Raw genomic sequence first — 25,000 nt, 5'->3', positions numbered from 1 at the left:
TCCTTTGGCAAAGGCAAGAGCGTGTCCTTTGATTTCCTTACCCACAAGGCAGCACAGTGTAGCTGGAGCACTGGTTAACTCGAAGGTTTTTTCAAGGTCTAGAAAAATAAGGATTCCAGGTTTGGCATTGATTTCATCCAGGAGGGAGGTAAGGCACTCTGTGGTTCCAACACCTTTTCTCTAAGCAAACATATTTTGGTGCAGTGGATTGGCTTTCCATTCAATTCGATTAAGGGCCATTCTTTCTGCAGTTTCGGCCAGACAGCTTGTTAATGAGATGGGTCTTGGATTTCCTGGGTCTTTAAGTTTTGGAATGGGAACTATAATTGCTTTATTCCAAGAGAGTGGTCGGGTTCTTGTCACCCATACTCTGTTAATGAGATTCAAGAAGGCTTCTTCATCCTTTTCTCCTAGCTTGGCTAGCGTGTTGTAAGTGATTTTGTCCTCGCCTGGAGCTGTGTTTTTAGTTTTCTTTGTAGTACTTCTGAGTTCTTTCAGATTGAAAGGTTGGTCTAGTTCGTCAGGTAAGGCTAAAGCATCATCTGTGTTTGTTCCATCTTGCTGCTTGAAGTCTTTGTTGGTGAGTCAGAGTTGCTTGAGGAAGTTGAGTGGGACTGGCTCTGGAAGCAAATAGATTTGCTAACCTTTCTGCTTCTTGCTCTGGATGAACATGGTGCGGCGAAGCAGGAGGCGATTTTCCTTTGGCCTTGTTGATCTGCCTCCAGATATCGCCCAAGGATATACAGATATCGCCCAAGGATGTACAGATATCGCCCAAGGATGTACAGATATCGTCCAAGGATGTACAGATATCGCCCAAGGATGTACAGATATCGCCCAAGGATGTACAGATATCGCCCAAGGATGTACAGATATCGCCCAAGGATATACGCTGATTTAACTTGGTACACCCCTCGAGCCAATTTTCTTCTGATTTTTCTTCTTTGATATCCAATTAATTTACCAATAAACAATATATAAATTAGTAACAAAGTAGATGGTAAATTTGATGGTGATCTCATCGATAACAAGCTGAAATTTCCAGGGCCACATTCAACATATATCAAAAAAAAGTTTCTAAAACTGTTGGCATGCTTTCTAAGATCAGATATTATGTTCCTCGCCCTGCCCTGGTGACTCTCTATTACTCTCTAATCTATCCATATCTCAACTATGGTATTTGTGCTTGGGGCTCTACTACCCAAAATCATTTACGTCCTCTAATTACTCAACACAAAGCTGCTATTAGGACAATATCCAACTCTGGCCCCAGACATCACTCGGTACCCCTACTCAAATCTCTGAATATGTTAGATATCAAGTCACTGCACATTCTCTCATGTGTATTATACATATATAAAACGCTGAACTGTAATGCCAATCCTGATCTTAAATGCTTCCTAGAAGGTTGTATCAGAACCCATGAGCATCACACCAGAAATAAATACAGTTTTGATATTCCTAGAGTACGACTTAATCAAACTAGAAATGCTCTACAAATCAAGGGGCCCAGAATGTGGAATGACCTTCCTAAACACGTCAAAGACTGTACCCCTCTCAACCAGTTTAAGATAACAATTAAGCACTACCTAATTAACTACCTGTAACCTACCTTACCTCCTTAATGTCAACCCATGTCTTGATATTTTCAAACATTATTGACTATTGACCAACTTATTTAACTGGTGATATCTGCCATATATAATCTTATAGAAAACTGTAATCTTCTGTTTATTTAGTTGACATTTCTTCTGCTGTTATATGCACAATATAATTATTATAATTTTTTTATGACTACCAACACCTGCTGCTACACTACCAACACCTGCTGCTACACTACCAACACCTGCTGCTACACTACCAACACCTGCTGCTACACTACCAACACCTGCTGCTACACTACCAACACCTGCTGCTACACTACCAACACCTGCTGCTACACTACCAACACCTGCTGCTACACTACCAACACCTGCTGCTACACTACCAACACCTGCTGCTACACTAACAACACCTGCTACACTAACAACACCTGCTGCTACACTAACAACACCTGCTGCTACACTACCAACACCTGCTGCTGCACTAACAACACCTGCTGCTACACTAACAACACCTGCTGCTACTCTAACAACACCTGCTGCTGCACTACCAACACCTGCTGCTACACTACCAACACCTGCTGCTACACTACCAACACCTGCTGATACACTAACAACACCTGCTGATACACTAACAACACCTGCTGATACACTAACAACACCTGCTGCTACACTACCAACACCTGCTGCTAAACTACCAACACCTGCTGCTACACTACCAACACCTGCTGCTGCACTACCAACACCTGCTGCTACACTACCAACACCTGCTGCTACACTACCAACACCTGCTGCTACACTACCAACACCTGCTGCTGCACTACCAACACCTGCTGCTACACTAACAACACCTGCTGCTACACTAACAACACCTGCTGCTAGACTACCAACACCTGCTGCTGCACTACCAACACCTGCTGCTGCACTACCAACTCCTGCTGCTACACTACCAACACCTGCTGCTAGACTACCAACACCTGCTGCTACACTACCAACACCTGCTGCTACACTAACAACACCTGCTGCTAGACTAACAACACCTGCTGCTAGACTACCAACACCTGCTGCTAGACTACCAACACCTGGTGCTGCACTAACAACACCTGCTGCTAGACTAACAACACCTGCTGCTAGACTACCAACACCTGCTGCTAGACTACCAACACCTGCTGCTACACTAACAACACCTGCTACACTAACACCTGCTGCTACACTAACAACACCTGCTACACCAACACCTGCTGCTACACTAACAACACCTGCTACACCAACACCTGCTGCTACACTAACAACACCTGCTGCTACACTAACAACACCTGCTGCTACACTAACAATACCTGCTGCTACACTAACAACACCTGCTACACCAACACCTGCTGCTACACTAACAACACCTGCTACACTAACACCTGCTGCTACACTAACAACACCTGCTACACTAACACCTGCTGCTACACCAACACCTGCTGCTACACTAACAACACCTGCTACACTAACACCTGCTGCTACACTAACAACACCTGCTACACCAACACCTGCTGCTACACTAACAACACCTGCTACACCAACACCTGCTACACTAACACCTGCTGCTACACTAACAACACCTGCTACACCAACACCTGCTGCTACACTAACAACACCTGCTACACTAACACCTGCTGCTACACCAACACCTGCTGCTACACTAATAACACCTGCTACACTAACACCTGCTGCTACACTAACAACACCTGCTGCTACACTAACAACACCTGCTGCTACACTAACAACACCTGCTACACCAACACCTGCTGCTACACTAACAACACCTGCTACACCAACACCTGCTGCTACACTAACAACACCTGCTACACTAACAACACCTGCTACACTAACACCTGCTGCTACACTAACAACACCTGCTGCTACACCAACACCTGCTGCTACACTAACAACACCTGCTACACTAACACCTGCTGCTACACTAACAACACCTGCTACACCAACACCTGCTGCTACACTAACAACACCTGCTACACCAACACCTGCTGCTACACTAACAACACCTGCTACTACACTAACAACACCTGCTACACTAACACCTGCTGCTACACTAACAACACCTGCTACACCAACACCTGCTGCTACACTAACAACACCTGCTACACCAACACCTGCTGCTACACTAACAACACCTGCTACACTAACACCTGCTGCTACACTAACAACACCTGCTACACCAACACCTGCTGCTACACTAACAACACCTGCTGCTACACTAACAACACCTGCTAAACTAACACCTGCTGCTACACTAACAACACCTGCTACACCAACACCTGCTGCTAGACTAACAACACCTGCTGCTACACTAACAACACCTGCTACACTAACACCTGCTGCTAGACTAACAACACCTGCTACACCAACACCTGCTGCTACACTAACAACACCTGCTACACTAACAACACCTGCTGCTACACTAACAACACCTGCTGCTACACCAACACCTGCTGCTACACTAACAACACCTGCTACACCAACACCTGCTGCTACACTAACAACACCTGCTACACCAACACCTGCTGCTACACTAACAACACCTGCTACACCAACACCTGCTGCTACACTAACAACACCTGCTACACCAACACCTGCTGCTACACTAACAACACCTGCTACACTAACACCTGCTGCTACACTAACACCTGCTGCTAGACTAACAACCCAACTAGCCTCGTTACAGTGCCTTACCTGAGTCCTCGATCTCCAGACGCTCCAGTAACCATTCAATCAGGTCGTATCCTGGAAATGTAAAGTTATTTATAAAATAAAGTTGTTCTGGAGGAAGCTTTATATGTGGTATAGCTCAGTGTTGTGGAGGAAGCTTTATGTGGTATAGCTCAGTGTTGTGGTGGAAGCTTTATATGTGGTATAGCTCAGTGTTGTGGAGGAAGCTTTATGTGGTATAGCTCAGTGTTGTGGTGGAAGCTTTATGTGGTATAGCTCAGTGTTGTGGTGGAAGCTTTATGTGGTATAGCTCAGTGTTGTGGTGGAAGCTTTATATGTGGTATAGCTCAGTGTTGTGGTGGAAGCTTTATATGTGGTATAGCTCAGTGTTGTGGAGGAAGCTTTATGTGGCATAGCTCAGTGTTGTGGTGGAAGCTTTATGTGGTATAGCTCAGTGTTGTGGTGGAAGCTTTATGTGGTATAGCTCAGTGTTGTGGAGGAAGCTTTATGTGGTATAGCACAGTGTTGTGGTGGAAGCTTTATGTGGTATAGCTCAGTGTTGTGGTGGAAGCTTTATGTGGTATAGCTCAGTGTTGTGGTGGAAGCTTTATGTGGTATAGCTCAGTGTTGTGGTGGAAGCTTTATGTGGTATAGCTCAGTGTTGTGGTGGAAGCTTTATGTGGTATAGCTCAGTGTTGTGGAGGAAGCTTTATGTGGTATAGCTCAGTGTTGTGGTGGAAGCTTTATGTGGGGAGGAAAGCTCTATGTTTTGATAGAAGCTTTATATGTGGTGCTGGTAACTGTGTTAGTGAGTACATGCATGGAACACACACACACACACACACACACACACGACACACACACACACACACGACACACACACACACACACACACACACACACACACACACACACACACACACACACACACACACACGACACACACACACACACACACACACACACACACACACACACACACACACACGACACACACACACACACACACACACGACACACACACACGACACACGACACACACACGCACACACGACACACACACACACACACACACACACACACACACACACACACACACACACACACACACACGACACACACACACGACACACACGACACACACACGACACACACGACACACACACACACGACACACACACACACACACACGACACACACACACTCACACACACACACACACACACGACACACACACACACACACGACACACACACACACGACACACACACACACACACACACACACACACGACACACACACGACACACACACACACGACACACACACACACACACACACACACACACACACACACACACACACACACACACGACACACACACACGACACACGACACACACACACACACGACACACACACACACACACACGACACATACACACGACACACACACGACACACGACACACACACGACACACACACGACGCACACACACACGACACACACACACGACACACACACACACACACACACACGACACACACACACACACACGACACACACACACGACACACGACACACACACGACACACACACACACACACACACGACACACACACACACACACACACGACACACGACACACGCACACACACACGACACACACACACACGACACACACACGACACACGACACACGACACACACACGCACACACACGACACGACACACACACACGACACACGCACACACACACGACACACACACACATACGACACACACACACACGACACACACACACACACGACACACACATACACACGACACACACACGACACACACACACACACACACACACACACACACACACACACACACACACACACACACGATACACACACACACACACACACACACACACACACACACACACACACGACACACACACAAACACACACGACACACACACACGACACACACGACACACACACACACACACGACACACACACACGACACACACACACACACGACACACACACACACGACACACACACACGACACACACACGACACACACACACACACACACACACACACACACACACACACACACACACACACGACACACACACGACACACACACACACACACACGACACACACGACACACACACACACACACGACACACACACACACACGACACACACACACACACACACGACACACACACACACGACACACACGACACACACGCACGACACACACACACACACACACACACACGACACACACACACACACACACGACACACACACACACGACACACACGACACACACACACACGACACACACACACACGACACACACACACACACACACGACACACACACACACACACACACACACACGACACACACGACACACACACGACACACACACACGACACACACACACGACACACACACGACACACACACACACACGACACACACACACACGACACACACACACACACGACACACACACACACGACACACACACACACACACGACACACACACACACACACACGACACACACACACACACACGACACACACGACACACACACACGACACACACACGCGACACACACACACACACACACACACACACACACACACACACACACACACACACACACACACACACACACACGACACACACACACGACACACACACACACACAAAACACACACACACGACACACACACACACACACGACACACAGTCACTGCACACCACCCCATAAAGCACACACCTGCCCCACCAACCACACCCTCCAGTAAGTGCTCACTCTCCCTCCACCCAAGTTGTGACGCCGGCCATGGGGTGTGGTGGAGGCCAGAGCCACACCTTCCTCCAACATTGGTGGTGTCTCCCCCTCCAACACTGGTGGTGATGTGTCTCTACCCTCCAACACTGGTGGTGATGCGTCTCTACCCTCCAACACTGGTGGTGATGTGTCTCTACCCTCCAACACTGGTGGTGATGTGTCTCCCCCTCCAACACTGGTGGTGATGTGTCTCCCCCTCCAACACTGGTGGTGATGTGTCTCCCCCTCCAACACTGGTGGTGATGCGTCTCCCCCTTCAACACTGGTGGTGATGTGTCTCCCCCTCCAACACTGGTGGTGATGTGTCTCTACCCTCCAACACTGGTGGTGATGCGTCTCTACCCTCCAACACTGGTGGTGATGTGTCTCTACCCTCCAACACTGGTGGTGATGTGTCTCCCCCTCCAACACTGGTGGTGATGTTTCTCCCCCTCCAACACTGGTGGTGATGAGTCTCTACCCTCCAACACTGGTGGTGATGTGTCTCCCCCTCCAACACTGGTGGTGATGTGTCTCCCCCTCCAACACTGGTGGTGATGTGTCTCCCCCTCCAACACTGGTGGTGATGCGTCTCCCCCTCCAACACTGGTGGTGATGAGTCTCTACCCTCCAACACTGGTGGTGATGTGTGTCTCCCCCTTCAACACTGGTAGTGATGTGTCTCCCCCTCCAACACTGGTGGTGATGTGTCTCCCCCTCCAACACTGGTGGTGATGAGTCTCTACCCTCCAACACTGGTGGTGATGTGTCTCCCCCTCCAACACTGGTGGTGATGTGTCTCCCCCTCCAACACTGGTGGTGATGCGTCTCCCCCTTCAACACTGGTGGTGATGTGTCTCCCCCTCCAACACTGGTGGTGATGTGTCTCTACCCTCCAACACTGGTGGTGTTGTCTCCCCCTCCAACACTGGTGGTGATGTGTCTCCCTCCAACACTGGTGGTGATGTGTCTCTACCCTCCAACACTGGTGGTGTTGTCTCCCCCTCCAACACTGGTGGTGATGTGTCTCCCCCTCTAACACTGGTGGTGATGTGTCTCTACCCTCCAACATTGGTGGTGTTGTCTCCCCCTCCAACACTGGTGGTGATGTGTCTCCCCCTCCAACACTGGTGGTGATGTGTCTCCCTCCAACACTGGTGGTGATGTGTCTCTACCCTCCAACACTGGTGGTGTTGTCTCCCCCTCCAACACTGGTGGTGATGTGTCTTCCCCTCCAACACTGGTGGTGATGAGTCTCTACCCTCCAACACTGGTGGTGATGAGTCTCTACACTCCAACACTGGTGGTGATGAGTCTCTACCCTCCAACACTGGTGGTGATGAGTCTCTACCCTCCAACACTGGTGGTGATGAGTGTCTACCCTCCAACACTGGTGGTGATGAGTCTCTACCCTCCAACACTGGTGGTGATGAGTCTCTACCCTCCAACACTGGTGGTGATGAGTCTCTACCCTCCAACACTGGTGGTGATGTGTCTTCTCCTCCAACACTGGTGGTGATGTGTCTCTACCCTCCAACACTGGTGGTGATGTGTCTCCCCCTCCAACACTGGTGGTGATGTGTCTCCCCCTCCAACACTGGTGGTGATGTGTCTCCCCCTCCAACACTGGTGGTGATGTGTCTCCCCCTCCAACACTGGTGGTGATGTGTCTCTCCCCCTCCAACACTGGTGGTGATGTGTCTCTCCCCCTCCAACACTGGTGGTGATGTGTGTCTCCTCCTCCAACACTGGTGGTGATGTGTGTCTCCCCCTCCAACACTGGTGGTGATGTGTGTCTCCCCCTCCAACACTGGTGGTGATGTGTGTCTCCCCCTCCAACACTGGTGGTGATGTGTGTCTCCCCCTCCAACACTGGTGGTGATGTGTGTCTCCCCCTCCAACACTGGTGGTGATGTGTGTCTCCCCCTCCAACACTGGTGGTGATGTGTGTCTCCCCCTCCAACACTGGTGGTGATGTGTGTCTCCCCCTCCAACACTGGTGGTGATGTGTGTCTCCCCCTCCAACACTGGTGGTGATGTGTGTCTCCCCCTCCAACACTGGTGGTGATGTGTGTCTCCCCCTCCAACACTGGTGGTGATGTGTGTCTCCCCCTCCAACACTGGTGGTGATGTGTGTCTCCCCCTCCAACACTGGTGGTGATGTGTGTCTCCCCCTCCAACACTGGTGGTGATGTGTGTCTCCCCCTCCAACACTGGTGGTGATGTGTGTCTCCCCCTCCAACACTGGTGGTGATGTGTGTCTCCCCCTCCAACACTGGTGGTGATGTGTGTCTCCCCCTCCAACACTGGTGGTGATGTGTGTCTCCCCCTCCAACACTGGTGGTGATGTGTGTCTCCCCCTCCAACACTGGTGGTGATGTGTGTCTCCCCCTCCAACACTGGTGGTGATGTGTCTCCCCCTCCAACACTGGTGGTGATGTGTGTCTCCCCCTCCAACACTGGTGGTGATGTGTGTCTCCCCCTCCAACACTGGTGGTGATGTGTGTCTCCCCCTCCAACACTGGTGGTGATGTGTCTCCCCCTCCAACACTGGTGGTGATGTGTCTCCCCCTCCAACACTGGTGGTGACGTGTGTCTCCCCCTCCAACACTGGTGGTGATGTGTGTCTCCCCCTCCAACACTGGTGGTGATGTGTGTCTCCCCCTCCAACACTGGTGGTGATGTGTGTCTCCCCCTCCAACACTGGTGGTGATGTGTGTCTCCCCCTCCAACACTGGTGGTGATGTGTGTCTCCCCCTCCAACACTGGTGGTGATGTGTGTCTCCCCCTCCAACACTGGTGGTGATGTGTGTCTCCCCCTCCAACACTGGTGGTGATGTGTGTCTCCCCCTCCAACACTGATGGTGATGTGTGTCTCCCCCTCCAACACTGGTGGTGATGTGTCTCCCCCTCCAACACTGGTGGTGATGTGTGTCTCCCCCTCCAACACTGGTGGTGATGTGTGTCTCCCCCTCCAACACTGGTGGTGATGTGTGTCTCCCCCTCCAACAATGGTGGTGATGTGTGTCTCCCCCTCCAACACTGGTGGTGATGTGTGTCTCCCCCTCCAACACTGGTGGTGATGTGTGTCTCCCCCTCCAACACTGGTGGTGATGTGTGTCTCCCCCTCCAACACTGGTGGTGATGTGTGTCTCCCCCTCCAACACTGGTGGTGATGTGTGTCTCCCCCTCCAACACTGGTGGTGATGTGTGTCTCCCCCTCCAACACTGGTGGTGATGTGTGTCTCCCCCTCCAACAATGGTGGTGATGTGTGTCTCCCCCTCCAACACTGGTGGTGATGTGTGTCTCCCCCTCCAACACTGGTGGTGATGTGTGTCTCCCCCTCCAACACTGGTGGTGATGTGTGTCTCCCCCTCCAACACTGGTGGTGATGTGTGTCTCCCCCTCCAACAATGGTGGTGATGTGTGTCTCCCCCTCCAACACTGGTGGTGATGTGTGTCTCCCCCTCCAACACTGGTGGTGATGTGTGTCTCCCCCTCCAACACTGGTGGTGATGTGTGTCTCCCCCTCCAACACTGGTGGTGATGTGTGTCTCCCCCTCCAACACTGGTGGTGATGTGTGTCTCCCCCTCCAACACTGGTGGTGATGTGTGTCTCCCCCTCCAACACTGGTGGTGATGTGTGTCTCCCCCTCCAACACTGGTGGTGATGTGTGTCTCCCCCTCCAACACTGGTGGTGATGTGTTCCCCTCCAACACTGGTGGTGATGTGTGTCTCTCCCTCCAACACTGGTGGTGATGTCTTTCCCTCCAACACTGGTGGTGATGTGTCTCCCCCTCCAACACTGGTGGTGATGTGTCTCTACCCTCCAACACTGGTGGTGATGTGTCTCCTCCTCCAACACTGGTGGTGATGTGTCTCCTCCTCCAACACTGGTGGTGATGTGTCTCCCCCTCCAACACTGGTGATGTGTCTCCCCCTCCAACACTGTTGGTGATGTGTCTTCTCCTCCAACACTGGTGGTGATGTTTCTCTACCCTCCAACACTGGTGGTGATGTCTTCCCCTCCAACACTGGTGATGTATCTCCCCCCCAACACTGGTGGTGGTGATGTCTCCCCCTCCAACACTGGTGGTGATGTGTGTCTCCCCCTCCAACACTGGTGGTGATGTGTTCCCCTCCAACACTGGTGGTGATGTGTGTCTCTCCCTCCAACACTGGTGGTGATGTCTTTCCCTCCAACACTGGTGGTGATGTGTCTCACCCTCCAACACTGGTGGTGATGTGTCTCTACCCTCCAACACTGGTGGTGATGTGTCTCCTCCTCCAACACTGGTGGTGATGTGTCTCCTCCTCCAACACTGGTGGTGATGTGTCTCCCCCTCCAACACTGGTGATGTGTCTCCCCCTCCAACACTGGTGGTGATGTGTCTCCCCCTCCAACACTGGTGATGTGTCTCCCCCTCCAACACTGTTGGTGATGTGTCTTCTCCTCCAACACTGGTGGTGATGTTTCTCTACCCTCCAACACTGGTGGTGATGTCTTCCCCTCCAACACTGGTGATGTATCTCCCCCCCAACACTGGTGGTGGTGATGTCTCCCCCTCCAACACTGGTGGTGATTCAGTCTTGCTAATTGACGAACTACACAGTACCAGTTATGATGTAATTCAAGGTATGAGAAAAGTTTCACTTACTGAGTTTACATAAAGTCTTTATTAGTTGATTGTAAACTGGAAGTGTGATGCAGTAAAAGGCCTCACCAGGGTCTACCTCACTACTCTCCCTAGACTTATTATTAAGATCTTTATTGACAAAATTAATTACAATTTTGCCTAATCTGAGGATTTCAATTAAGTCTTATTAAAGTGAGGATAATGCTGGTATTTACTGTCACGCAGGAGAGAGGGTCCTACACAAGACAATAGGACTAAACTGGCACATATATATATCATGGTTACAATGTTTTGATGTATGAATATGTGAAAACTTTCTATTGTGCACTGCCACACATGCTTGCACTCACCTCAAAGTGACACTCAACATTTGCAACTATAGATGTAGGTCCTGCTGGTGTTTCATCATATATAGGGATGTCTTGGCCGTTCAATGGCAGTAATCAAAATGACGCCATTATAATATTCTGTTCTTACAGACATTTTTAATGAGAATGTTCCAATAATTTACGAGAAATGTATTAATAATCAAGGGTGACCTACCTTGAGCGATATCTTGTGATGATTTCGGGGCTTAACGTCCCCGAGGCCCGGTTCTCGACGGAGAAGCTCTGAACATTTCAGGTTACACACTTGAAGGTGTGTATTAGTCTAGGAGGAGAGCGGATACCCGCCAAACACACGACGTTGTTACAACGTACAAACAAGGTTTAACACCTGACAAATTGTAACAACCAATATAGCAAGTTGTATCTAATACGTCATAAAAACGTTATACCAAGATGCAACGACTGTATTACGAGTTGTAACAAGCTGCGAATAGGGAGAATTGCGTTAGGTGTTTGCAGGGATGGCAGACGGCTCAGGGTGGACGGCCGGGTGTTCATGCGGGTCCCACAGGGACGACTGGTCGTGGACACTCAGGTCCCGCCAGAGAACAGTCAAGTGACTGGTGGACAGTGACTGGTGACCCTTCACTGTGTGCTTCCTTCCTGACTGAGGCGCCTGTACTGATAGTGAGGACGTGCTGGTATGAAGCGACCGATGACCGGCGGAGTTAGGACCGAGAGTGGGCCGCCCAAGTGGAGGCGACGAGCGTGCCTGCATGCTCTGAGGTGTGTGACGCCATAAGGCAAGATAAAGAGTAGCCACGATAGCCACGTATGGCTGCGTGTTGACATGCGGGAAGCAAGGCGGGTGCGGTGAGCCAGGTTGCAGGGGGACGCGTCACTCACCCTTGAACACAGAGGTCTGCTCGCTCCGAGGCACACACTGGGGAGTGGCTACAGACGTCACTAGTGACTGCGACGCTGTAACGAAAAAGACAAGATAGCAATGGTTGGTTTTGGCGGGAATGTCATTGGTGAATGTCTATACCGCCCGCGGGTGACCAGCTGGCTGCGGGACCCGTCCGCGGGTGACCAGCTGGCTGCGGGACCCGTCCGCGGGTGACCAGCAGGCTGCGGGACCCGCCCGCGGGTGACCAGCAGGCTGCGGGACCCGTCCGCGGGTGACCAGCAGGCTGCGGGACCCGTCCGCGGGAGACCAGCTGGCTGCGGGACCCGTCCGCGGGAGACCAGCAGGCTACGGGACCCGTCCGCGAGTGACCAGCTGGCTGCGGGACCCGTCCGCGGGAGACCAGCTGGCTGCGGGACCCGTCCGCGGGAGACCAGCTGGCTGCGGGACCCGTCCGCGGGAGACCAGCTGGCTGCGGGACCCGCCCGCGGGTGACCAGCAGGCTGCGGGACCCGTCCGCGGGTGACCAGCTGGCTGCGGGACCCGCCCGCGGGTGACCAGCAGGCTGCGGGACCCGTCCGCGGGAGACCAGCTGGCTGCGGGACCCGCCCGCGGGTGACCAGCAGGCTGCGGGACCCGTCCGCGGGTGACCAGCTGGCTGCGGGACCCGCCCGCGGGTGACCAGCTGGCTGCGGGACCCGCCCGCGGGAGACCAGCAGGCTGCGGGGCCCGTCCGCGGGTGACCAGCAGGCTGCGGGGCCCGTCCGCGGGTGACCAGCAGGCTGCGGGCCGTCCTGCGGTTCTAGGAGAGGAGCCCCTACCCACCCGCTGCTACCGCGGGTGAAGACAACCCGTCCACACGCACTATACACTACCACCAGCACCCACAGTTTACACCCCGGTGTAAACTGTGTACTTTACACCCCACCGCCAGACACGCCAACATATCGCGCTCCTTCATTTGTTTATAAAGAATTATTTGTGTTATTTACCGAGAGAGACGCCAAGAAGAGGCGGGAAAGTGGAAGCAAGGACACAGTCACTAAGAGTGACAAGGACAGAAACAAAGACTCCGGCAAGGAGGTGAGAAACAAAGACTCCGGCAAGGAGGAGAGAAACAGACTCCGGCAAGGAGGAGAGAAACAGAGACTCCGGCAAGGAGGAGAGAAACAAAGACTCCGGCAAGGAGGAGAGAAACAGACTCCGGCAAGGAGGAGAGAAACAGAGACTCCGGCAAGGAGGAGAGAAACAGACTCCGGCAAGGAGGAGAGAGAAACAAAGACTCCGGCAAGGAGGAGAGAAACAGACTCCGGCAAGGAGGAGAGAAACAAAGACTCCGGCAAGGAGGAGAGAAACAGACTCCGGCAAGGAGGAGAGAGAAACAAAGACTCCGGCAAGGAGGAGAGAAACAAAGACTCCGGCAAGGAGGAGAGAAACAGACTCCGGCAAGGAGGAGAGAAACAAAGACTCCGGCAAGGAGGAGAGAAACAGAGACTCCGGCAAGGAGGAGAGAAACAAAGACTCCGGCAAGGAGGAGAGAAACAAAGACTCCGGCAAGGAGGAGAGAAACAGACTCCGGCAAGGAGGAGAGAAACAGAGACTCCGGCAAGGAGGAGAGAAACAGAGACTCCGGCAAGGAGGAGAGAAACAAAGACTCCGGCAAGGAGGAGAGAAACAAAGACTCCGGCAAGGAGGAGAGAAACAGAGACTCCGGCAAGGAGGAGAGAAACAAAGACTCCGGCAAGGAGGAGAGAGAAACAGAGACTCCGGCAAGGAGGAGAGAAACAGAGACTCCGGCAAGGAGGAGAGAAACAGAGACTCCGGCAAGGAGGAGAGAAACAAAGACTCCGGCAAGGAGGAGAGAGAAACAGAGACTCCGGCAAGGAGGAGAGAAACAAAGACTCCGGCAAGGAGGAGAGAGAAACAGAGACTCCGGCAAGGAGGAGAGAGAAACAGAGACTCCGGCAAGGAGGAGAGAGAAACAGAGACTCCGGCAAGGAGGAGAGAGAAACAGAGACTCCGGCAAGGAGGAGAGAAACAGAGACTCCGGCAAGGAGGAGAGAGAAACAGAGACTCCGGCAAGGAGGAGAGAGAAACAGAGACTCCGGCAAGGAGGAGAGAGAAACAGAGACTCCGGCAAGGAGGAGAGAGAAACAGAGACTCCGGCAAGGAGGAGAGAGAAACAGAGACTCCGGCAAGGAGGAGAGAGAAACAGAGACTCCGGCAAGGAGGAGAGAGAAACAGAGACTCCGGCAAGGAGGAGAGAGAAACAGAGACTCCGGCAAGGAGGAGAGAGAAACAGAGACTCCGGCAAGGAGGAGAGAGAAACAGAGACTCCGGCAAGGAGGAGAGAGAAACAGAGACAACATATGCAGCAACACGGACAAGAATAATGGAATGTGACGAAGATAGGAAAAAGGATTATAAATAATTCTCAGGAATAAAAAGGATGTGACTAATATATGACCCCACACCCACCCGTCCCACCCACACACCCAGCCGTCCCACCCACACCCACCCGTCCCACCCACACCCAGCCGTCTTCCACACACCCAGCCGTCCCACCCACACCCACCCGTCCTCCACACACACCCAGCCGTCCCACCCACACCCAGCCGTCTTCCACACACCCAGCCGTCCCCCACACACCCACCCGTCCTCCACACACACCCAGCCGTCCCACCCACACCCAGCCGTCTTCCACACACCCAGCCGTCCCCCACACACCCAGCCGTCCTCCACACACACCCAGTCGTCCCACCCACACCCAGCCGTCCTCCACACACACCCAGCCGTCCCACCCACACCCACCCGTCCCACCCACACCCACCCGTCTTCCACACACCCACCCGTCCCACCCACACCCAGCCGTCCCCCACACACCCAGCCGTCTTCCACACACCCAGCCGTCCCCCACACACCCAGCCGTCCCCCACACACCCAGCCGTCTTCCACACCCATTGTCCCCCCACACCCAGCCGTCCCCCACACCCAGCCGTCTTCCACACCTAGCCGTCCCACCCACACCCAGCCGTCCCCCACACACCCAGCCGTCTTCCACACCCAGCCGTCCCACCCTCACCCAGCCGTCCCCCACACACCCAGCCGTCCCCCACACACCCAGCCGTCCCACCCACACCCAGCCGTCCTCCACACACACCCAGCCGTCCCACCCACACCCACCCGTCCCACCCACACCCACCCGTTCCACCCACACCCACCCGTCCTCCACACACACCCACCCGTCCTCCACACACACCCAGCCGTCCTCCACACACACCCACCCGTCCCACCCACACCCAGCCGTCCTCCACACACACCCAGCCGTCCTCCACACACACCCAGCCGTCCTGCACACACACCCAGCCGTCCTCCACACACACCCAGCCGTCCTCCACACACACCCAGCCGTCCTCCACACACACCCAGCCGTCCTCCACACACACCCAGCCGTCCTCCACACACACCCAGCCGTCCTCCACACACACCCAGCCGTCCTCCACACACACCCAGCCGTCCTCCACACACACCCAGCCGTCCTCCACACACACCCAGCCGTCCTCCACACACACCCACCCGTCCCACCCACACCCAGCCGTCCCACCCACACCCAGCCGTCCTCCACACACACCCAGCCGTCCCACCCACACCCAGCCGTCTTCCACACACCCAGCCGTCCCCCACACACCCAGCCGTCCCCCACACACCCAGCCGTCCTCCACACACACCCAGCCGTCCCACCCACACCCAGCCGTCTTCCACACACCCAGCCGTCCCCCACACACCCAGCCGTCCCACCCACACCCAGCCGTCTTCCACACACCCAGCCGTCCCCCCACACCCAGCCGTCCCCCACACACCCAGCCGTCCCCCACACACCCAGCCGTCCTCCACACACACCCAGCCGTCCCACCCACACCCAGCCGTCTTCCACACACCCAGCCGTCCCCCACACACCCAGCCGTCCCACCCACACCCAGCCGTCTTCCACACACCCAGCCGTCCCACCCACACCCAGCCGTCCCACCCACACCCAGCCGTCCTCCACACACCCAGCCGTCCCCCCCACACCCAGCCGTCCCCCACACACCCAGCCGTCCTCCACACACCCAGCCGTCCCCCCCACACCCAGCCGTCCCCCCCACACCCAGCCGTCCCCCACACACCCAGCCGTCCCCCCCACACCCAGCCGTCCCACCCACACCCAGCCGTCCCCGCACACCCAGCCGTCCCCCCCACACCCAGCCGTCCCCCCCACACCCAGCCGTCCCACCCACACCCAGCCGTCCCACCCACACCCAGCCGTCCCCCACACACCCAGCCGTCTTCCACACACCCAGCCGTCTTCCACACACCCAGCCGTCCCCCACACACCCAGCCGTCCCCCTCACACCCAGCCGTCCCCCCCACACCCAGCCGTCCCCCCCACACCCAGCCGTCCCCCACACACCCAGCCGTCCTCCACACACCCAGCCGTCCCCCCCACACCCAGCCGTCCCACCCACACCCAGCCGTCCCCCCCACACCCAGCCGTCCTCCACACACCCAGCCGTCCCCCCCACACCCAGCCGTCCCCCACACACCCAGCCGTCCTCCACACACCCAGCCGTCCCCCCCACACCCAGCCGTCCCCCCCACACCCAGCCGTCCCCCACACACCCAGCCGTCCCCCCCACACCCAGCCGTCCCACCCACACCCAGCCGTCCCCCCCACACCCAGCCGTCCCACCCACACCCAGCCGTCCCCCCCACACCCAGCCGTCCCCCCCACACCCAGCCGTCCCCCACACACCCAGCCGTCCCACCCACACCCAGCCGTCCTCCACACACCCAGCCGTCCCACCCACACCCAGCCGTCCCACCCACACCCAGCCCTTCCTCCACACCCAGCCGTCCCCCACACCCACCCTTCCTCCACACCCACCCGTCCCACCCACACCCAGCCCTTCCCCCACACCCAGCCTTCCCCCACACCCACCCTTCCCCCACACCCACCCTTCCCCCACACTCACCCGTCCCCCACACCCACTCGTCCTCCACACCTACCCTTCCTCCACACCCACCCTTCCTCCACACCCAGCCGTCCTCCACACCCACTCGTCCTCCACACCCACCCGTCCCCCACACCCAGCCGTCCCCCACACCCAGCCGTCCCCCACACCCAGCCGTCCCCCACACCCACCCTTCCTCCACACCCAGCCGTCCCCCACACCCAGCCGTCCCCCACACCCAGCCGTCCCCCACACCCACCCTTCCTCCACACCCAGCCGTCCTCCACACCCAGCCGTCCCCCACACCCAACCGTCCCCCACACCCAGCCGTCCCCCACACCCAGCCGTCCCCCACACCCAGCCGTCCCCCACACCCACCCGTCCTCCACACCCAGTCGTCCCCCACACCCACCCGTCCCCCACACCCAGCCGTCCCCCACACCCAACCGTCCCCCACACCCAGCCGTCCCCCACACCCAGCCGTCCCCCACACCCAGCCGTCCCCCACACCCAGCCGTCCCCCACACCCAGCCGTCCCCCACACCCAACCGTCCCCCACACCCAGCCGTCCCCCACACCCAGCCGTCCCCCACACCCAACCGTCCCCCACACCCAGCCGTCCCCCACACCCAGCCGTCCCCCACACCCAGCCGTCCCCCACACCCAGCCGTCCCCCACACCCAGCCGTCCCCCACACCCAGCCGTCCCCCACACCCAACCGTCCCCCACACCCAGCCGTCCCCCACACCCAGCCGTCATCCACACCCAGCCGTCCCCCACACCCAACCGTCCCCCACACCCAGCCGTCCCCCACACCCAGCCGTCCCCCACACCCAACCATCCCCCACACCCAGCCGTCCCCCACACCCAGCCGTCCCCCACACCCAGCCGTCCCCCACACCCAGCCGTCCCCCACACCCAGCCGTCACCCACACCCAGCCGTCCCCCACACCCAGCCGTCCCCCACACCCACCCGTCCCCCACACCCAGCCGTCCCCCACACCCAGCCGTCCCCCACACCCAGCCGTCCCCCACACCCAGCCGTCCCCCACACCCAGCCGTCCTCCACACCCAGCCGTCCCCCACACCCAACCGTCCCCCACACCCAGCCGTCCCCCACACCCAGCCGTCCCCCACACCCAGCCGTCCCCCACACCCAGCCGTCCTCCACACCCAGCTGTCCCCCACACCCACGCGTCCCCCACACCCAGCCGTCCCCCACACCCAGCCGTCCTCCACACCCAGCCGTCCCCCACACCCTCGCGTCCCCCACACCCAGCCTTCCTCCACACCCAGCCTTCCTCCACACCCAGCCGTCCCCCACACCCAGCCGTCCCCCACACCCAGCCGTCCCCCACACCCAGCCGTCCCCCACACCCAGCCGTCCCCCACACCCAGCCGTCCCCCACACCCAGCCTTCCTCCACACCCAGCCTTCCTCCACACCCAGCCGTCACCCACACCCAGCCGTCCCCCACACCCAGCCGTCCTCCACACTCACCCGTCCCCCACACCCAGCCGTCCTCCACACCCAGCCGTCCCCCACACCCAGCCGTCCCCCACACCCACCCGTCCCCCACACCCAGCCGTCCCCCACACCCAGCCGTCCCCCACACCCAACCGTCCCCCACACCCAGCCGTCCCCCACACCCAGCCGTCCCCCACACCCAGCCGTCCCCCACACCCAGCCGTCCCCCACACCCAGCCGTCCTCCACACCCAGCTGTCCCCCACACCCACGCGTCCCCCACACCCAGCCGTCCCCCACACCCAGCCGTCCTCCACACTCACCCGTACCCCACACCCAGCCGTCCCCCACACCCAGCCGTCCTCCACACTCACCCGTACCCCACACCCACGCGTCCCCCACACCCAGCCGTCCCCCACACCCAGCCGTCCCCCACACCCAGCCGTCCCCCACACCCAGCCGTCCCCCACACCCAGCCGTCCTCCACACCCACGCGTCCCCCACACCCAGCCGTCCCCCACACCCCACATATTATCTTACATGTTCCTTTAAAATAAAATGTCCCATTGTTTCTTCCATTCAGTAATTAGTTCTTTGTGAAATATTATCAACAGCAATACAGTTCCCCCAACAAATTTAGTCACCCAGTTTTATTTGTGTTACGGACCCGAATCCAGCGTCGTAGCACGGAGCAGTGACGACAACGCCATCTGTGAGTCCGCTCCCGAAACCCCCTCCAAATGGACGACGCCATCTAGTGAGGACGGGATATGGCCACAGGGGCTGGATTCCCGTCTTAATCAGCTCATAACATAGCCGCTGCTGACCTCTGGTGAGGTGGCGCTTAGACAGCAACGCCATCTATGGAGTGGATAGGTGGACGTTTGTGTCTAAGCCTGTAAGTGAGGTTCCCTAGTCCCAGTACTAATGACGTGTCTGATTACAGAGTCGACCTGGGACTGCTACATTGGATGATGGATCAGTCTACCCAAGGCAGCTAAAGTCTCTCCACTAGTTTGCTCTGAAGAAGCTGTGAGTCACCCCCGGACGAACACTGTTGAGTGTGTTAGCCTGCCTGTGACGTGGCAGAGTCGAGGAATCGTCGTATCCGGGGCTGGCTGGTGGAGGAGACTAGCCACTGTAGTACTGAGAGAGGAGAGTGATCAGCGGAATCACACGAGGCTCCTGCCTAGGGCTCGCAACCATAGTATCGGTCGTGGAGTGGCCTACACAGCAGAGCTGATCGGTACCTGCTAGCTACAGGCTGGATTGTGGTTGGAGGCCTCCACGACGGAGCACCCAGTGGGACTGTGATTTGGCTGGCCTGTGGCCGGGGTAGATTCGCCGAGAGAATCGAAGAGGATTCATCGTGGGCCACGAAGAAGGGAACCAGGGCTACTCATCGTGAGCACCGTGGAGCATCCTGTGTCTTCAGAGGAAGACGAATCTGTATATAATAAGTGTAGTTATAGCAACCCCGTGTGACTTTATATATTTATTTATGGTGGTGGTGATTATATATATAAAGCAGTGCATTTGTATCCCTTCCCCTTTAATTTAACTTGCGTTATGGAACACACCCCTTGAAAGCCACTACTAACTTGGGGCCGGATTCCCGAATTCTAATAACACCAGAAAAGAACCCGGTTGCGACCCAGTAGGGCCGTAACAATTTGCAAAACTACATCAAAGTAATTCTCGTAGTCAACTTAATATTTCTTACTAACACTTAACTAAAATAACCCTTCTCCCAACTAAAAATAGCCAAAGGAAACTTTCCAATACTGTTCATAACTAACTTTATCCATCGTCTATCAACTGAAAAATAGTCCCTATAAGTATTTTATACGTCTGTATCATGTCCCCCCTCTCCCTCCTCCTCCCTAACGTCGTCAGGTTTAGTTCCTTCAGTCTATCTTCGTATATCATCCCTCGCAGCTCTGAGTCTCGTTAAAAACTTATTCACCTTTTGGAGCTTGCTTATGTGTGTGTTTAAGATGGTGCTGCAGGCAGGTGCGGCATACTCTAAGACAGGCCTCACACAGGCGGTGAACACTGATCTAAAAGTCTCCTTATTCAAGTTTCTGAAGGATGTTCTGACCTTTGCCAGAGTAGAGTAACCGGCTGGCGATAGTATATTTATATATTTTTTATATTTTATTTATCTATTTATATATACATGAGTTCATAGATTCTCGTACAGCCGCCAGCAGGCGTAGCGTTTAGGGCAGGTCATTAAGCCTAATGTTCCCTGGAATACGACCCGCCAAATCGTTTAACAACCAGGTACCCATTCATTGCTGGGTGAATAGAGGCTACAGTTAAGGATTGGCGCCCAGTTAATCCTCCCCGGTCAGGATACGAACCCCGTGCCAAAGCGCTGGCGAAGCGCCGGGCGAGTGCTTTACCACTGCGCCACGGGGACTGCTATACAAGCCCCTGGAGTAAGGTGTTACGTCCACTCACAGGTGTTTTCCTCTAGTCGTTATAGGGAGGTTGTTCTCCTTCATCGTGTATTGGCCTTTCGGTCTCATGGCAGGGGCCTGATAGCTGAGTGGACAGCGCTTGGGATTTGTAGTCCTAAGGTTCCGGGTTCGATCCCCGGTGGAGGCGGAAACAAATAGGCAGTGTCTTTCACCTTGATGCACCTGTTCACCTAGCAGTAAATTGATACCTGGGAGTTAAAACAGCTGCTACGGGCTGCTTCCTGGGGATGTGTACCAAAAACGAGGCCTGGTCGAGGACCGGGCCGCGGGGGCGCTAAGCCCAGAAATCCACTCAAGATAACCTCAAGAAGATGGCTCCTGATTCCATCATCTTACACTTGCTGGTGTTGAACTCTAGCAGCCATTTGTGGGATGAGCTCTGAAGCTTTTTTAAATCATCTTGGAGAATCCTTCAAGTCTCATCTGTCTCAACCTTCCTCATTAGTTACGGATCGTCATCACCCACGTATAAGCCTACTCTCGCAGCAACCCGTTCTCGCACTTTCGTAAAGTCAATATTGACTTATTAAATACGTACATATGTGAACTACTGATTTATTGTGAATATTTTAGTTTACCTTGAAAAGCTTCATAGAAAACACCGACCTTACCTAACCTTCTTAGTATGTTAAGATAAGCATCTTATTGCTTCGTAATTACAATTATTACTTAACCTATAATCCTTATCCTATACTTATAATAGGTTAAGTAATAATTGTAATTACGAAGCAATAAGATGCTTATCTTAACATACTAAGAAGGTTAGGTAAGGTCGGTGTTTTCTATGAAGCTTCAAGGTAAACTAAAATATTCACAATAAATTAGTATATCACATATGCACTTATTTAATAAGTCAATATTGACTGTAAGAAAGTGCGAGAACAAGTTGCTTGCAGGCAGGTCATTTTACCAGTCTCCATGGTGTAGTGGTAAGACACTCGCCTGGCGTTCCGCGAGCGCTATGTCATGGGTTCGTATCCTGGCCGGGGAGGATTTACTGGGCGCAATTCCTTAACTGTAGCCTCTGTTTAACGCAACAGTAAAATGTGTACTTGGATGAAACAACGATTCTTCGCGGCGGGGATCGTATTCCAGGGACCATAGGATTAAGGACTTGCCCGAAACGCTACGCGTACTAGTGGCTCTACAAGAATGTAACAACTCTTGTATATATCTCAACCAAAAAATAATAATACTAAATTGCATCAATGATGAACAGTATGGCTCCCAACACCGACCCTTGCAACCCATCCTCCGAACTGAAAGTACACTTTAATACTAAGTGTAATAAGTACATTTCCTGACTGTTATACATAGTACATAATTGCACTTATGAGGCTGTTACATTTACCTCCCCATTTATTCTCCTCGTTTTCTGTTAAGACTCAGAATTTTAAGATGAAGTTTTCAAGTTCAATTTGCTATACACAAGTTTTAAACATCAGGAATTTCTTTTTCAGTTTTATTAAATAGAAATTTAATTATTCAGAGTTACTTTACAATTTATTGATAAATTTGAGTTTTGTTTTATTAGTTTTATAAAACTGTAATATCAGTATAGCTATAGGTTAAGTACTAATTGTAATTAAGAAGCAATAAAATGTTTATCTTCAAACACTAAGAAGGTTAGGTTAGGTCGTGGTTTTCTATTCAGCTTTCCAGGTAAACTCAAATATTCACAATATATTTGGCAGTACAGTTTAATACTAAGTGAAGATAAGTACAATTCCTGACTGCTAGGAATAGTACATAATTGTACTTACTGGTGCTGTTACATTTACCTCCCCATATATGGAGGACGGGTTGAACCCTTGAGGAACTCCGCTTGTTACCCGGCCCCAGTTCGACTCCTCGCCCCTAACACACTTACTCCTGTCTGCCTCTTAAGTTTACATGGTAATATCCTGTGTTGTACTGTATCAAAGGCTCTTTGGCAGTCCAGAAATATGCAGTCTTCTCCATCATGCTTTATTTTCGTTATCATAAAACTCTTGTAGGTCAGGTCAGGTCAGGTCAGGTCAGGTCAGGTCAGGTCAGGTCAGGTCAGGTTAGGTCAGGTCAGGTCAGGTCAGGTTAGGTTAGGTTAGGTTAGGTCAGGTCAGGTCAGGTCAGGTTAGGTTAGGTTAGGTCAGGTCAGGTCAGGTTAGGTTAGGTTAGGTTAGGTCAGGTCAGGTCAGGTCAGGTTAGGTTAGGTTAGGTTAGGTCAGGTCAGGTCAGGTCAGGTTAGGTTAGGTTAGGTTAGGTCAGGTTAGGTTAGGTCAGGTCAGGTTAGGTTAGGTTAGGTCAGGTCAGGTCAGGTTAGGTTAGGTTAGGTTAGGTCAGGTCAGGTCAGGTCAGGTCAGGTCAGGTTAGGTTAGGTTAGGTCAGGTCAGGTCAGGTTAGGTTAGGTTAGGTTAGGTCAGGTCAGGTTAGGTTAGGTTAGGTTAGGTCAGGTCAGGTTAGGTTAGGTCAGGTTAGGTCAGGTTAGGTTAGGTTAGGTCAGGTTAGGTTAGATTAGGTCAGGTTTGGCATGATTTCCCAGCTCTAAAGTCATGTTGATGTTGGCTTACAAACCTTACTCTTTGAAGGCGTGTAACTAGTCTTAGGCTTATCATTCTTTCAGGTGCTTAGCAAGGGCTTGTGAGCGAGAATGGTCCGTAGTTATCAAGAAGGCACCAAGCAGGGGAGAGGAAGGCAATCAGGGGAAAGCGTCAAGCCATTATGACTATATAGCACTTGGAAGGGGTCGGGATACGGATTTGGGATGGGACAGGATGAGGGGGGGGGATGGTGCCCAACCACTTGAAAGGTCGGGGATTGAACACCGACCTGCATGTAGCGAGACCGTCGCTCTACCGTCCAGCCCAAAGTGAAGACTATGTAACACCGTCAAACTCGCAGGATCATCACAGGGTGCTAAATATCACTAAGGCTGCCAATATGAGGATAAAAGTGAGTAAGGAGAACGATATTAAAGGTATCTGGTTCACCAAGGAGTCTGTCGAGGCACAAGTGACCGCCAGGGAAACTCAGGCAGCA

General features: G+C 54.1%; 1 protein-coding gene across 10 annotated transcripts in view; it reads right to left on the bottom strand.

The window, feature by feature from the left end:
* Positions 1-25,000, bottom strand: part of LOC123746665 (regulator of G-protein signaling 7) — a 390,003-nt gene that overhangs the window by 139,047 nt on the left and 225,956 nt on the right. For 9 of the 10 annotated variants that reach the window (XM_069316820.1, XM_069316816.1, XM_069316824.1 and 6 more), the window contains 2 exons: positions 13,039-13,113; positions 4,338-4,388 (listed from right to left, as the gene is read on the bottom strand). In XM_069316820.1, the coding sequence (XP_069172921.1) occupies positions 4,338-4,388; positions 13,039-13,113 (126 nt within the window). The remainder of the gene's footprint in view (positions 1-4,337; positions 4,389-13,038; positions 13,114-25,000) is intronic. The other variant, XM_069316821.1, reaches the window with a different exon arrangement.

This window comes from Procambarus clarkii, chromosome 85 (assembly GCF_040958095.1).
Source record: "Procambarus clarkii isolate CNS0578487 chromosome 85, FALCON_Pclarkii_2.0, whole genome shotgun sequence".
Taxonomy (NCBI): Eukaryota; Metazoa; Arthropoda; class Malacostraca; order Decapoda; family Cambaridae; genus Procambarus; species Procambarus clarkii.
The sequence above is the reverse complement of the archived record's forward strand: the minus strand, read 5'-3'. Positions and strand labels throughout refer to the sequence as shown.